This window comes from Taurulus bubalis (assembly GCF_910589615.1).
Source record: "Taurulus bubalis genome assembly, chromosome: 10".
NCBI lineage: Eukaryota > Metazoa > Chordata > Actinopteri > Perciformes > Cottidae > Taurulus > Taurulus bubalis.
Window position 1 is genome coordinate 11926797 of NC_136598.1, and position 16271 is coordinate 11943067.

General features: G+C 41.4%; 1 protein-coding gene across 1 annotated transcript; it reads right to left on the reverse strand.

Moving 5' to 3' along the window:
• Positions 1-8134: 8134 nt before the first annotated feature.
• On the reverse strand, positions 8135-13015 carry rhbdd1 (rhomboid domain containing 1; the record flags this gene model as incomplete). The annotated part of the gene is made up of 7 exons (XM_079225436.1): positions 8135-9061; positions 9182-9409; positions 9664-9729; positions 10009-10097; positions 11297-11429; positions 12319-12598; positions 12863-13015. 7 exons carry the CDS (start codon positions 13013-13015, stop codon positions 8961-8963), a joined length of 1050 nt encoding a protein of 349 aa, XP_079081562.1. The 3' UTR covers positions 8135-8960.
• Positions 13016-16271: the final 3256 nt, after the last annotated feature.

Consider the following 16271-nt stretch of genomic DNA (forward strand, 5'->3'; position numbering starts at 1 on the left):
CCCCCTCTGTCAGCCAATTAGCTACAATTAGAGTTCATTCAAATATTTCACACTGGTTCCCAGAGTGGGGCTCTTCAGACCACACTTTTTTTGTGTCTCTTACAGACTAAAAATGTTTGTTATCGTTAAGTTCACTGCTATTCCACTCCCCAGAATGGAGTACGGTGAGGTGATGTCATCACCCTCACAAAGTAGACAAGATAGATAGATAGATAGATAGATAGATAGATATATAGATAGATAGATAGATAGATAGATAGATAGATATGATTTGTTTGTTTGTTTGTTTGTTTATTTATTTGTTTGTGGCAGCAGCAAGCTAAGTTACATAGAAGACACAAAATATTAGGTATCAAACTCTATATACAACAAAATAGAACAGCAGAGCGTATTCAATTTAAAAGAATTAAACAATAAAGAAAGTGCAAAAATGTAAAGTATATGCAGTGTATATATACACTGCATCATTTATGAAGGGTATATAAGTATATACAGTAAAATAGAAGTATGTGACTAACTAAACAACTAAAGCAATTCTAGGGTTATTGATGTGATGTTGATTCAGTTAACACCTATGCAGAGGATCCCCTCAAGGAGACATCTCATCAGGTTGAGGCCTCCAGTGGAATGTTTGAGAGCATCCTGCTGCGACGCCCCGCGTGGTTTCTCCTTGGGGCTGACGGGAATTTCATCATGTGAAATGAATGAGCGGTGAAAGAGGTATATTCTTACTTTTTGGCAAAGTGAAGCACTGCAACATAGAGATACTCTATTGCAAGTACCTTATTCTTTATTTTATTGAAGCACAGTGTGCAAATATAACAGCAAAACGTATCGCAAAGAAGTGAAGTGTCAAATCGTTGATGCAGCATTACAATGGTGACTTGTATAATAGATATTAGCAATTTCCTGAATATAGAGAATAAAACATTTTTATATTCAATCTGATAAAAAAGAATAACTAACTTTTACGCTGAAGACATTCAAAGAACACATCACAGTGTGTCATCACTAGACAGCAAAATGGTCAAAGACACTGGTAACATTAAAGCCCCCGTAGAATAACTCAATACATAATAACTTTGTTAGAACATACTTATGCAACACATTTTTGGGAGGAGGGACATATTGGTGTAGAGACATATTTGTTGTAACTCCGTCTCGGATGGCCTCAATGTTCGTCTCGTGTTTCGTTTCCTCGGTGCATAAGGCCGGGCTCAACACCAACTTTTACAAATCGGTGCCGACTATCAACCATGAATCAGCTTTTGGTTGCAGAAACCTACAAAAACTACTCACACTCGGTTTCAATGGTTAAAAAATATATATATATATATCCCTAATGCAACAAATATTAACATATTATAATAATATAATATTAAGTTTGCTAAATTTTGGTTTATGCGCCCCTATTTTTTTATGTATTTATTATGTAAAAAGAAAAGGGTCAAGAATTGGTGGCAAATTTCCAATTTTTTCCCAAAACCAAGGAGCTCCTTATTGACTTTAGCTGCATGTCAAACCCACAAAATACCCAAACAAATTAGCGGAAACCACATCACCCCCACAGAAACGCACATGAGCAATAACCGGAAGTGAAAAACATTGTAGATTGAAGATTGTCTTCGACCCCCTCACATCCTGCTCATGGACTCTTCCAGCTGTGGTACAGCTCATTGTCCAAAAGACTGAACACTTTGCAGACGAAGCCATTAGGAAGGACTCCTCCCTCCACCCTCCTCAAATATCACTGGCTGATGTTGTCCATTTACAGTATGTACTGGTGCTGTAGAGCACTGGTTCTCAACTGGTCTGGCTCCGGGACCCACTATCACCCCTGAATGACAAGCCGCGACCCAAATCGAGGAACATTCTCAACATCTCAAATTAATTTAATGAAAATATGGTCCAGTTTTAACCTGAGATAGTACAGAATATGTATGCCAACACAAAAACAAATGTAATGATCAACCAAAACGAGCAGCTGGTGGCGATGCTAGAGAGGGAACTATTCCCTTTTCCACTCAATTAGCTGCATTTTAATTAAAAAACTAAAAGTGCATCTTCAGGACACGATGTATTACAACATACATAACAATGCATAATCTTCAGCCATTTTTAAACAGACTCAACATCTTTCATGCACAAACCAAAAAGTCCAACACCTAAGAAGTAGTTTCAAAAAGACTCAAATGACCTAACTTTAACTGAGAATACACACTCACTGAATCTATGATAAACACTTTACTATGGAAACAGTCACTGTCTTGAGGAGCAGCTTTTCCACAAATTCAAAATAAATTAAACAAAAAGTGCAATTCAAAAGGATTCTTATATAAAACATTTACTTTTCTTGTGATTACCTCATCAGTAAATACTGAAAAACATTGTGCTTTACAGAAAATTAAGCAGCACTCAATTCTCCTCACGTCCCCAGAGTTTTTTCCTGTCATGCAGGCAGCGCCATCAGTTGTGAATGTTATATTCAGTAGGCTGTTTAATTTAATTATACTAAAAACCCAGAGTCTCCCCAATATCAGGATGGTTTGACCCAACCTTGAACACGCTGCTGAAAACATGGGACAAAACAAGTTGAAACCAGAACCTGCAAAATAATGACACTCCGCTGTATAAAAAAGTCCCTTCAAAATAAAACCAAAGGATGAATTTTTTTTTTACTTTTTTTATTTTTTTATTCTTTTTTTTTTTTCACTGAATCACTTCTGTAGAGAATAACATACAACGTCCATCCAGCCCTGGTTGCGTGGCTAATAAACAACGGAATGGAATCAAAAGTGACCAACTTTCAATACACTAAGCTGATGGGACTGGACATCACGTCCTGGTAAACGGAGCTCTGGTGCTGTTGTAACTGATCTTTCGATGTTTTTATATTTAGGGTCCGAAGGATCTTCAGGGTTTGCTGCAGGAGTCTTGCGACGACAAATAGAGTTTCATTCCCGGGGTGTTCGAGGTGGAAGGAGAACACGTTTTACCCGTTTGGATTTCAAGGTTTAGTCTGCTCTTCATACCCTGGGCCTAGTCCTGCATGGTGGGCCAAGGATAGACTCCTGAGGTTTTCCATTTCCGAGAGCACCCGGATCTATAATAGTGGCTGTTGTTGATGTAGGTGTGTTGTTGAACCGATGCGGTAAAAGACTTCATCTCACAGCATGGAAATGTGCGAGTTGGTGCAGAAATGGGTCACTCAGATAGCTGGGATGAATCAAGCAGCTCGGCAACTCTGTGGCTTTTCTGACAGACATGCTATCTCTGATCTGCAGGCAACCCAGGAGGAAAGAGACGGAGAGTGTGTGAGCAGGAGAGAGAGCGGGAAAGAGAGAGAGAGAGAGAGAGAGAGAGAGAGAGAGAGGGGGAGAAAGTGTGAGGGAAAGAGAGGTATAGCGAGATCAAAACCATTGCTGGATTGTGTGAGACGAATCAAGAGACAAACAGAAAGACACATCAAGGGAGGAGGTGAGAGAGAGAGAGACGCACAAAAGCAGACAGCGATAGAGAGAGAAAAGGGGGAAAAATAGAGTTTTAGAAAAGGCGGGAGGAGAGCGCACACACTGGGGAGGAATCAAAATTCAAAGGGAAAAAAATTCCTAAAGCAGTAAAGAGAGACGCGGAGAGAACAAAAGAGAGACATATAAGAGGGAGGGAATGTGTGACAGCAACACAGAAGATAACATGGTTTAAAAAAAAAAAAAGAGTAGATGACCCCTGGATAAAGGTTAAATATCTGAGGCTGGTTGTGGTCTGGGGATGCGATCAGTTTAATTTAACGTGTGTTTGCCTAATGCTGTGTTCACACCAAACGCAAACGCCTAATATTGCTTTCACACCAAATGCAGTCAATGCACAGATGCGATAGGTTGCGAAAAAGCATTTTTTTTCCACCTGGCGGCGTGAATGACACGCTTGAGGCGGTGCGAATAGTACGTTTGACGCGGCACAAATTCGCGCGAGTTGAAATTTTCCAACTCGGACGAAAAAAATCGTCAATCAGCGTTGAGAATCAGCGTTGAGAAGCTCCGCCCGTCATCACCGCCGTCCTGCTGTTGCTGAATCAAACTGCTGCTGGTCTGCTGCTGATAATATTATGGAGAGTATTATGAAACCAGACACGATGGAGTTTGATGTTCCGATGTATGTGGAATTTACACAACAAGTATATAACAGAACTAGTGGTTATTTCCATGGTGGATGGCGGAAACGGTAACTGTTTTTACGGAGATAAGCCAGACGCAGTTCCTGGAGGAGTCGGTGAAATTCACCGAGCTGCGTCTACGGATGGTGTTATGAACCCAAACACAAGGGGGTTTGATGTTCCAATGTTTTTGGGACTTCCACAACAAGTATAAAGCATAGGTGATCAGCTGATCCACTGAATGCGCAGGTAGAGTATCCACGGCCCGCCACTGCTTCTGACTAACAATGTCTTCTACACCCATGTCTGTAAACAAAAGAAGAAATTCTCGAGCACGAGTTTGAACCAGGAGCACCGCTGGTTGTCCATCAGCTGCAGCACGCTAGTTAGTTTAGCCGAGCTCAACACACACCGATTTATTCCAAAATATGTATATGTATATAAATAAATACATTCAAATGAGGTCGGCTTGTGTCTGTAGATACACTTCAAACGTGTTTATGTTTTTGGAAACTACTTTTACAACGGATGTGTATATATATAATTTTTTTAGAACCTAAATAATGACACCAGTATCAGTCAGGCTCCAGCGTATACCAAGGCGTGTTTGTATGCGAGTTCTACATTTGAACACTGTATATATAGAGCATGGGCCTATTTTGCATTCAGTATGCTTTTGGATTTGATTTTCTTCCAGTAGTGCTCATGTCTCCTGTGTCTACTCCTGTCCACATGCCCGAGTGTCCTCGAGGAAATCACTGAGCCCCAAATAGCTCCGATGGTGTGTACGCTTTGGACCAAAAGTGTCACTGTCGAAGTGAATATCATAAATATGAATGAAACAGTGTTTCCATCATTCAAATTGCATTCTTCATTGTCACGAAAAGCAAATTTTATTTATTTTACATTGTATTGCTATTTTACCTGTTTATAACTATCAAACAAAAAATTGTCATTTGTCGGCTACATTGAGATCCATTAAAAGCACAACTATGCTGATCTTAAATTCTGTCTATATATGTGGCTCATGTGATAGAGGGTTCACCCTGTAACCAGCAGGTTCGATACCTGTCCTCCTCATGTGAGTTTTATATTTTAAAACGCATATATTTTGCTTCGTTTACACTGAGCGTCCTCACTACGCTGGACTTTTAGAGCATCGCAAACGGAGGAGGACGGATCCGTTTTTACTAGCGGACGCCTCAGTGTCTCATTAGCTGACACAGAACTAGCAGCAGTAGTGGAGTTTGGAGACTTGATCCACTTCCTGAAAGTATATTTACTTTGCTCAGTTTGCTGCAGCAGTTGCAGCTTAATACTTTTCAGCAGATGCTTGTTAAGGAAGAGATTTTTAACATTAAATGTTTTGTTGTTTGTTAATTTCTCGCCACATATCAAGCATACAGGTCAGCCAGCGTCGTTGGCAGTGAAAGCAAATTAATACGTCAACGCAGAATTAAACGTGACTTTTATTTTTATTTATTTATCCGTTGATAGTTTAGCGAAGCCGGGGCTCTGAATCACGAGTAGCCACCTGCAGGGGAAGAGGCTTGACAGCGACGTAACAGGATGTGACGCACATTTTAGTGAAAGAAATATTTAAACATTTATTTTTATTTTCAGTGACCCAATATCACCTAAAACTCCAAGATAAGAGGAATTCCCTTAGAAAGTTTTTCCACTGGGCAAAAAAAAAAGATTAAAATAAAAACGTCTTTTTTTTTGTCAAAGCCTCAGTGAGCCAACAGACGGGCTAAAGAGCCGCATGCGGCTACGGAGCCGCGGGTTGCCGACCCCTGGGGTAGTGCATGAAATGCATACGTGGGCCTCGCAGTAGACTAAATACAAGGACGCTTACCTGTGAGGGAGAACAGCATGATCTCATAATCAAAAGAAGAAGATGATGTGGAATAAACCGACACTATCTTTTGAAAAGCCTGGACTCAAGAATGTTCTCTATTCTTTGGCTTTACACTTATTTTGCCGGATTAGACCTTGTCATAAAACTGTGTGTGTATGTGTGTGTGTGTGTGTGTGTGTGTGTGTGTGTGTGTGTGTGTGTGTGTGTGTTTGACCGACAAACCCACAGTCCTGTTGAACAGAGCTCTAATCATCCAGAGTGACTGAAGACACTTACGTGGTGGCAGCCGATAGCCGAAACAGGAAGTTCCATTTAAGTTCCACACGGTTGCAAGGGAAGAACAGAGAACAAAGTCATCAGGATGATTCGAAGTGGGAGGGTGGGCTTGGGCTCGGGCTCGACGGAGGATTTCACGAGATTATCCTATAAATAGTGTAGCGAAGTTTCTTTAGTCGTCGTCGCCAGCATGCAACTCTGGCACGCGAGCGATAAAGAAATGTGCCCCCGGGCTCGTACCTCATGCCGTTCTCCACAAGACTTTACGAGTTGCTGAGAAGGATTTGAGTGTGATGAAGTTAATCACTGCCAAGTGGAGAGAAGAAAGAAAAGAAAAACTGCGGCCCCGTCTCCTCACAAAAAGCTTGTTTCATGCATGCAGTGGTGCGGTTATCGGTCCACAGGGAGTGACCCCAGCTCGGCAAATCAACCTTCACGTTGGATTGAGCGGGGGGGGGGGGGGGGGGGGGGGGTCTACCTACATACCCCCGTCTGGAACTGAGCCCTGTTTGTTTAGCAGCGGCTTCAAGGTCACCGTGATGGAGGGATGACATTCAAAACATCTAACGACACAGTTCCCTCTCAGAAATGACTGTTTTATGCTCTTTTAACAGGGAAATACTATTTTAGTAACACTTTCTGGGACTCCTATGACTTTAATGCATTATACACATACTTATAATGTGTTATAATCTGCTTCTAACACTCATAATGCTTTTTTTTAAACAAGTATCTTGATGCATTATAAAGCATTTTTAAATTACTTAGAAAGTCAAATATCATATTTCATAATTGACGGCCACTCACTGACATTTTTTAGTAGTAAAAGTACTGTTACTTTATAATAGTGAGTACTCGAGTACAAGTACCCCAATAGAACTATTGAGTGAGAGTATAACAGTGTCAACGCTTGAGTAGTGAATAACTTCATCAAAAAGACAGTGACACCTTTCTGTGTTGTTCCAACCTTTTTATTGTTGCGTGGACATCGTTTCTCTATAGATGATCATCTATAGGTAAAAAAATATATATGAATAAAAACACAATGTCCCATCTCGGTCTATAAAGGGTGACCACAAAATGTAAATATTCCGTATACTTTAGTCTGAGCAGTGAAGCGCTGAACACACAAATCACTCCGTTAACAGCCAACATGGGAACTGCTCAGCAAACATATCCATTTTTATAAAAAGCACTTATAGTACAATATGTTGGTTTTGTTGCCATATAATGATGTAAAAATATCTGAAGAGATAAATGAACAGAAATGCTTCAGAGATCATCGCCACTGCAATAGATTTAACACTTTTGGGGTTTCTAGCCAACATTAAAGAAAGAAATCACAACAAAAACGCTCAATTTCTCCTCATGTCTGCCTCTTGATGTGTGCTTGTAAACACTTCACCTGGAAGAGGTGGATGGCCGACTGACATAAGAGTCAACCTCCATTGTTGGCAAACTGATTCAAGTCAACGACGCATAAAAAGATGGGACGTCCATTGAAAGGGCTCGAGGCAGACTATTCTGGTCGCTGAGCTACCGAGACGAGATCAGCGTCTCACGGTTCCTTAGTGACGGTGTGCCGACGGGGCGCCACTCGTTTACAGGATGAGGCGTGGTGACAAACTGAAAGGCAACTTACCAGAAGAAAAAAAAGACATAAAAGAGGCGGCCTTAATGTGCGCGACACCTGCCACCCTGTCCTCATCCTGTCATCCCCTCTGTCACTCACTCAGCCTGCCAGGGCCCCACGCTCCCCTTTGCAGTGTGCAAAAAAAAAAAAAAGATCAAACTACCTAAACTGTCAAGTCTGCCTGATGTCAAAACAGTTCTGCTGTTCAAACAGAAACCAACTTGACTTAAGGTCTGGATATCAAACCTTTCTTTGGCCTCTTCTTTTGCACTCCGGGAGGACACGCCAGGGACCGGGACGGACAGTTTCGATGGTATCCACTGCAGCATGGTGTTCGGGCCCATGGGGGGTTTTCTTGGCTCTAATTTAAGCTGTGCTACTTCCCATCATGCCTCTGAGCTTCAGGGGAAACAGAGCCAGCGATGTACTTCTTCGACGTCGCTTACAGCCGGTGTGCCTCCTGCTGGGTGACTTTTTGGAAAAGTAGTATGCGGGTACAGTTGCAAAAAGAAAAGAAAGTTGCGTAATGCCTTCCTAAAAACGATGTATTGAGAAATGAGTAATAAAAGTAATACAAGGCATTATACGTTTTGGGGTAATTCATTTCGTTAGTAACACTGGGGTTTAGCACTGCTCAGTGGGGACCCGCAGCTCAAAGTACTTTGGAAATACTGTCTGGGTTAGATTTAAACAGATTTAACAAGAAAACTGGTTTACCAGTCTGAAGTATCATGGTTGACTTGGTTGTACTTGGTCTAGATGGAGATTTTCCTGATTTCAAAAACAGAAGAAACGGTTTTACAAACCTGAAGTCCAGGTTTGACTAATTAAAATACAGCATTTAGATCTACACCTGGTCTAATGTGGCTTGGATGGAGAGAAATAAGTGAAATTTCCCCCTCAAGTGGTGTGACAAAAACAGAAAATCTTCTTCATTCCCCCAAATGGAAGCTGCTACAGCATCAGCAGACACGCCCCAAACCTAACCAGCTCATGAGCCCTTGACATCTTTAGTTATTCACATTTGGCACGGCAGTTCAGCTGTCGAACCTCCTAAGTCTCCTCAACCTGATGTCCTCAGCCGTCGCCTCCCGAGAGAACCCGTAAGGAGGAGGCGCTCCTCTCTGGCTGGGTGGTCCTACAAGACATGAAGTCATTCAATTTACACACTTTAGATTTCGGTGGACTCTTTTCTCGGGTGGCTTCCCCCCCCTCATTGGCAGCTTCTAGAAACCAGTGTCACCAAAACCTCCCTTACCTCCATCATTCAGACTGTTTCTGATGGCCGCCTGCAACTGCTCCTCCTCCGTCAGTCCGCCTGCGTAAGACGCTGGAGGATTTGACGTATTTTCTGGTGGAGACTGATAGTAACCTGAGTAGCCTCCACCAGTGCCGCTGTAGCCTCCACCAGTGCCGCTGTAGCCTCCACCAGTGCCCCTGTAGCCTCCACCAGTGCCGCTGTAGCCTCCATCAGTGCCGCTGTAGCCTGCAGGCAGACAAATACGCACACACACATACTGCATCAGCATTCAAATTTAAGAAAACACGTTAAAAAGGTTGAGACTGGTATATTCTATAGTCGTGAAAAGACCCCAAATCAACAATGTGCGAGTCTGCCTCAATACTTTCCAATGCAGCTTTTAAAAAACGGGATCAAACCAACGGGTACGACACAATCAAAGCTCCGTGTTGCAGTTAAACAACTTCAAATTCTCGAGAGAAAAAAAGCCTGTATGGTACCCGAAGAGCCTGAAGAGCTGTAATGCGCATTGGGCCAGGAGTTGTATCCATTCGATGTCACAAACCCTGGGGAAAGAATAGACAAGCAGACAATTTCAGTGCAAACGGAAGTGTTTATGTGCATTTACATTTGGATATGAACTAATACAGACACACAGATCTGCACATGGACTCAAAGCCATCTCCAGTGTCTTTTTTTTTTTTTTTTTTTTTTTTTTTTTTTTTACACACACACACGTTATGTCACATGTTAAAAAAATGAGCGCCGCTACAAGGCCAGTATATGACCTGAATCACATTTTACATTTTATAAGAAAAACTGTATCTTGAGACTTGAATTCTGACCTGCACATTTCTTCATGACGGCCTTCAGGGGTCCAGCAGTGTAGAGCAGACCCACCAGGATACCCGCCAGGTGACCGACAAAAGAGGTCCTGAAGGAGCAGAGCGCAGATGAATTCCTTAACAAATGAAACACTGCCACCTAGTGGATAACATTCATTCACAGCATCTGACATGTAGAAAAAGGACAACTGTGTGCAACATATTTAGGGCCCGAGCACTGACGTAGTCAGAGCGGAGGACCTAATGTTATTTGAATGTTTATTATTCTTATTTGCCTCCTTTGCGCAGGGAAAAGAGGTGCTTGGGCTAAACCTACATTTTTTTTTAATTGAACACTAATCCGACTTGGTGAAAATTGCAATCTTATTGGGGTGTGGAAAAAAAAGGATTTAATAGCGCCCCCTAGAGTTGAAGTTTGACAGCCCATACCCATCGCCCACTATGCCCGATTGACTTAATATTTTACACACGTCCGGTTCCATCTACTCTACAAATTGTTGTTCGGTTAAGCTCCGCCTACTTAGATTTTCCGCCCTTTAGAATTTTGTAAAAAACACATTCTGAGCGACTGTGGCTTAGTGGTGAGCAGGGTCGTCCTTCAATCAGAGGATCGCCGGTTCGATCCCCGGCTGCGCTAACCAATGTCGATGTGTCCTTGAGCAAGACACTTAACCCTAAATTGCTCCCGTAGCTGCGCCTACAGTGTATGAATGGTTGATAATCCTGATGTGGCCCCTTGCATGGTAGCTCCTCTCATCAGTGTGTGAATGAAGTCATGTAGTGTTAAAGCGCTTTGAGTGGTCGGAAGACTAGAAAAGCACTATACAAGTACGGGTCCATTTACCATTTACATTCTTGCCCACTCCTACTAAACACTGGTTGTATTTACTATTTAAATATTGTTTTCCTTTTTTGCTCCAAAACATATTTTTGACTTGTTTTTCTTCTTTTTAACTTCTGAGAGATTTTCTAAGTTGAATCAGCTTCATTGGCCCAAAGCCTGAATCATCTGATGAAGTGTTTTTCTCCAAGTTGCAGAGAGTACTAACAGCGTGGGTGGCATACAACAGGCTTATCATGCTATAGCAAATATATAGAGGCCAACTTGAACCTTTGTGAACTGGTCCTTTAAATGCGAGCTATCCCAGTGAAAACAGAAGAATTAACCCTGACAGTGCTCGTGCCCTGCTACGTGCACCAAGAGTGTTCGTGCTAGTCTCTCTGCAGTGTATCTGGCCAGTGAGTTCTGGTGGCTTGTTAATGCAATCATGTCTGATCGGTAACTCACCCGGGTGATGTGATGTGGATCAGCACAAGCTCCACCCAGCTAACATAGCGATTGGACACAGGGAACCCCATCACGTAGCTCACACCTCCAGAGTAGTAATGGTTACTGAGCACCTTCAGAGCAAACAGGACACCTAAGAAACAGACATATTTACAAGGATTGATTAATAGGCGGGTGGGGGGGGTTTAGGGAATTTCACCAGTGTGAGACTACAGCAGTCAGCCAGGAGATACTTCACATCAGCTGGTGTGTATGGTAAAGCATTTTCACAGGAGAAAAAAAGAATGGAAAAACATATAGAACCAAACAAATATCAATAAAAAGGCACACTTTGGATGCATCCAACGGTGAGAGAATGCAGAACGGCGGCTCAGAGAAAACACAACAAAAAGGAATTTAAAAAGTCATTAAACCTCTGAACCCCAAAACCATACCAGTGGGATTAAAAAGGCAAGTCTTCTTTAAACAACCACCAGAAATACATTGTTTAAAACAGCCAGTAGCTATAAGAAAAGCTTTGCTCTGACCAGATCCTGTTAAAAACATTACATTCTGCTCTCCTCACTGGAAAGCCATGATTGACTCATCTGAGACCAGCAGTCAGGTGACAAAAAGTCTGTGATACTTCAACTGAACTGCCGGCTGCTGAACACAGAGCAAAGATGATAAGAAAGGTTGCAAGTAGAGGTGGTAAATAGTTATCTATCTCATAGATTGATCTATCTATCTATCTATCTATCTATCTATCTATCTATCTATCTATAATAGCACGTGGAGCCTCCATTTTGAGTATTCTTCATGGGTCCACAAAGTTCCCAGTACCTGAGAGAGGACCCAGAGTCTAAATCCCTAAACCTACACATTTATCAAAAAATACATACTTCCCTTTATTTATTTGGCTTTACTTTCAGGGAAAGGGTATTTTTAATGTTTATTCCATGTTGTATCAGTAGAGAGACATAAAAAGTCCAATATTTTACACCAGTGTACATCTTGTGAGAGTTTTGCCGATTAGTCTGTACCTGAGAAGCCAACAGCACAGGCCATGCTGTAGGACTGGTCTTGGGTGAGCTCTGTCAACACGGCCTCCAACAGCAAATAGACCAATCCGGTGAGCAGAGAGAAGACTGACAGCAGGTAGACGAACCAGGCCCCGCCCAGCCGTTGCTCCAGCTTGGTGCCTTTCCAGAGGAAGGACAACATGTTGAAGTAGAGGTGCCAATCATCCACATGGTGAAGCGGGGACAGCAGAAGGCGGCGCCAGTCTTTGAACCAGTATGCCTGCTGGACGCTCACACAGGCCTACGGGTTGGATAGATAGTATTATTCATATTGATGCTAGTAATATAAAAAGAATACAGTACAAGGCGATGGCGTCATTCCTACAAGATGGTAAAGCACTGACTACAACAGTAAGTAGTCATTTATCATTTTTATTTGGACCCATTACAGCATTAGCTGCTATTTATTGCGATATATAAACCAAAGAAAAGCAGCAAGTCGTCCCATGAGATAAGTCGGAAGCAGCAAATTGTGTAAATGACAGTCTCTGTATTTGTGCATTGCCTGCATCAGTGGAGCTGCAGGAAACAGGTAGAGGTACACGTTGAGTCCCAGGACGGCCAGAGTGACTGGAGGGATGTTGTCCACACCCATCCGAAACACCTGGGAGGCCAGGAGCATCAGGCCCAGATGGGATCCCCTCTGCCGGTTCCGCATACTGAAAACAGACTGGGAAGATAAAACGGGAAGATTATAACTCAGTCATTTCTGCTTTTCCAGAAAGGGGGGAAAAAAAGATAGCAGCAGCCACCAGGGAAGACGGGAAACAAATGGGTTTGGATGAGAGACTTCTGGATATTCAGAGGTCAAAGCTGAAAACTAAAAAGCAATTGTGCTTTTAAGCGTTGTTTGCTCCTCAACTGTGGAATCACCATCGCGAAATCTCAGAGATTACAAATACCTCCTCTAGCTACAAGATTACATGTTGGTTGCTGGTTTGGAGTAGATAGAACAAAGACCATGGATCATGAGTTATATCATGTAATCCTTTATTCGTCCCACAGTGGGAACATTTGCATAACATATAATATCTGCCAAAACCCTGAAGCTAAAATCAGAGCACCAAGTCTTAAATCTATAAATGTATGTCATCAGGAAGTACTTTTTAGAGTGACTCTGTAGACTCAGAGCCTAACGGTTTAATAAAGGAAAACGTAAGGGGATTTGATTGTTTTTGCTTTCAAACACTGACGTCCAATACTCATACTGCAATATTGGACACCACTTAAACGTCACACTTAAATGGATGGTGCATGATACAACACAGCACACAGCCTGACAGTGTGTATATCACGCAGACATTGTGTGACCCCACCTTCTCCTCAGAGTACTCTTCACTAGAACGAGACGAACAGTTGAAGAGCTTTGATAAATTAGTTTTAGCTAGCTTAGCTATCTACTGAGCACAATGCTTAGTTAGGCTAGCGACTGTCAACAGCCGACCAAAGAAGAAGTCCGTTATTCTTAGCAAAACATACATTTTTGATTTTTCATTGATGACTTAGAATAAACTCACCGTGAGTTCAGGCGGTTGTCGCAAGGCTCGCACTCCCCTTTTCCTCCTTCCGTGATACTTCAGCTAATGCTAGCGTTAACGTTATACGGGTGTTTTAAAGTTAGTACATCGAGTCCGCTTCAAATTAGTTAGTGCTCCTAGAAGAATGCCAAGCTACGTATATATACATATGTATCTTAGTCACTCGTCAGCTGAGTTAGTTTCTTAGAATGTCATCATTTCTAGCAGTTATTAGTTACGACTGCAAAAGTTTGGAGCGTGAGTCAGCCATCACGTGACAATAACAGAGCTACGTTGCTGGCGCAGGCGCATTACGGATTCTCCTCTTTAGTGACTTATCTCCAGCTCAGGTCCATTAATTGTCATCAAGGTTCAAGGTTTTTATTTGCCATTTGTGCATAGACCAACAGTCCAGACAGTGGAATTTGTGTGCAGGGCTCTCTCAGAGTCAACAGTTTAGGAAATAAAAACACACAATAAGAAACAAATATATATAAAAACACTATACATAAGGTGTTAATATGTACAAAAGGTGGTAATATGACACTTTTAGATACAGTTTTAAAAACAAGTTCTCAACAAAGGAGAGGGCAAATGTTAAATAGCAGTAATACATAGCCTAGTCCTGAGTGCTGTTCCTGGATTGTGAAGAATCTGTTGAAAAAACGTGTTCTTTGAGTGATGATGCTGTCCACTCTGCTGTGTCTCAGGTTGTACGTGCAGTGTTTGTGTCCGAGGAGAGAGTGAGCTGGGTGGAGTGAGTCTCTGATGCTGGGTGGAGTGAGTCTCTGATGATTCCCTCTGCTGCATATACATAGAGTCCATGGAAGGAAGATTTGTCCCTGTGATTCTCTGTGATCCCCTTATGACTCTTTGCAGAGCCTTCCTCTCTGCCTGTGTGGGGTTACCATACCAGACAGTGATGCCTGCAGTGAGGATGCTCTCTATCAGACCTCTGCAGGCCTGGGTGAGAGGGTGATGGTTCAGACCAGCTATATATAAGCTGCACTAAATTATTCTATAGATTCTATGAAACATTAAATGGAAACTTCAGAACAAATTGATGGATAGATAGATAGATAGATAGATAGATAGATAGATAGATAGATAGATAGATAGATAGATAGATAGATAGATCTCACATTTCCCCACCAACTTGTAATAATATTGTTTGATACTCTCATCTACAGAAAATGTATGTTTGTTATTGTTCAGCATTTTTTACACATTAAAAGTAGAAAGTCAATATAATATTAACATTACATTGTTACTATATATATATATATATATATATATATATATATATATATATATATATATATATATTACAGAAAGTAGTATGACATATATATATATATATATATATATATATATATATATATATATATATATATATATATATATATATACATACATATTTACAAACATATTTGATGATTCAGACCAAAAATAAGTTGTGTTAGAATGTGTACTTTTACAAATTAAACTGTAGAGGGGGGTTATCCTCCCGTTTTTCCTAAATAGTCTTTGGCTTCGGCATCAATTACGAACACGTGTGTCGCACACCGTTTCCCAATGAATTATTCATGACCCAGCACCGACACCGGGATCACCTTTCTCTCGGCAAAAACCTCAGCTTCCGACAAGCAAGACGTGTGTTTACAAACGACTCGAACAGTTCCGGTTTTATTCGCATACAAAAACAACTGCAATGTGTTCAGTCAGACTCGTCTCTCCCGCCTTCACTGACCAGGAGCCGCAGCGAGTGGAGAGGCTGTTGCTATAGTAACAGCGGTACGCAAGACAGGCGAGAATATTTCATCAAGTTGACGAGTATCACATACAATACTTATCGGAAGTTGACGGTGTCTGATCAAAATAAAGGCACTTGAGCGTCATCCCAATACATACATAATTAATTCCTAAACTATTCTAAATTTTTACTGTAATGATTACCACAGTTGTTACGGGAATGGCATATGTAGCTAAAAAATAAAATCCTAAAAGTATATACTTCTTTTTTTTAGGTTAAATGGGAAATACTGGTGAAATATACCAATTGGTCACAACCAATGTGAAACATAGAAAGAATTATTAAGATATGCATTTAATGTCGGCTACCACGGAGTGTGTGACTGTTATTTGAGGTGTGATCTAAATATTTGAAAGCTTAAGAAAGGCATTTTTTTCTTTTTAATTTTAAGTGAAGTTGTAGTAGTAGTCTATGTATATGACATCTGACATTTAAATATGGTTGGAATCATGTTTAATCGCACTTACTTACGATCCCTCTTTAAAATATAATATATACCTTACGTTCACCAACGTTGTGCCCCTCGCTGCCGCTCTTATTTTGAAAGTTGCACGCGGAAGTGTGTACAGTGCGCAGCTTAACGA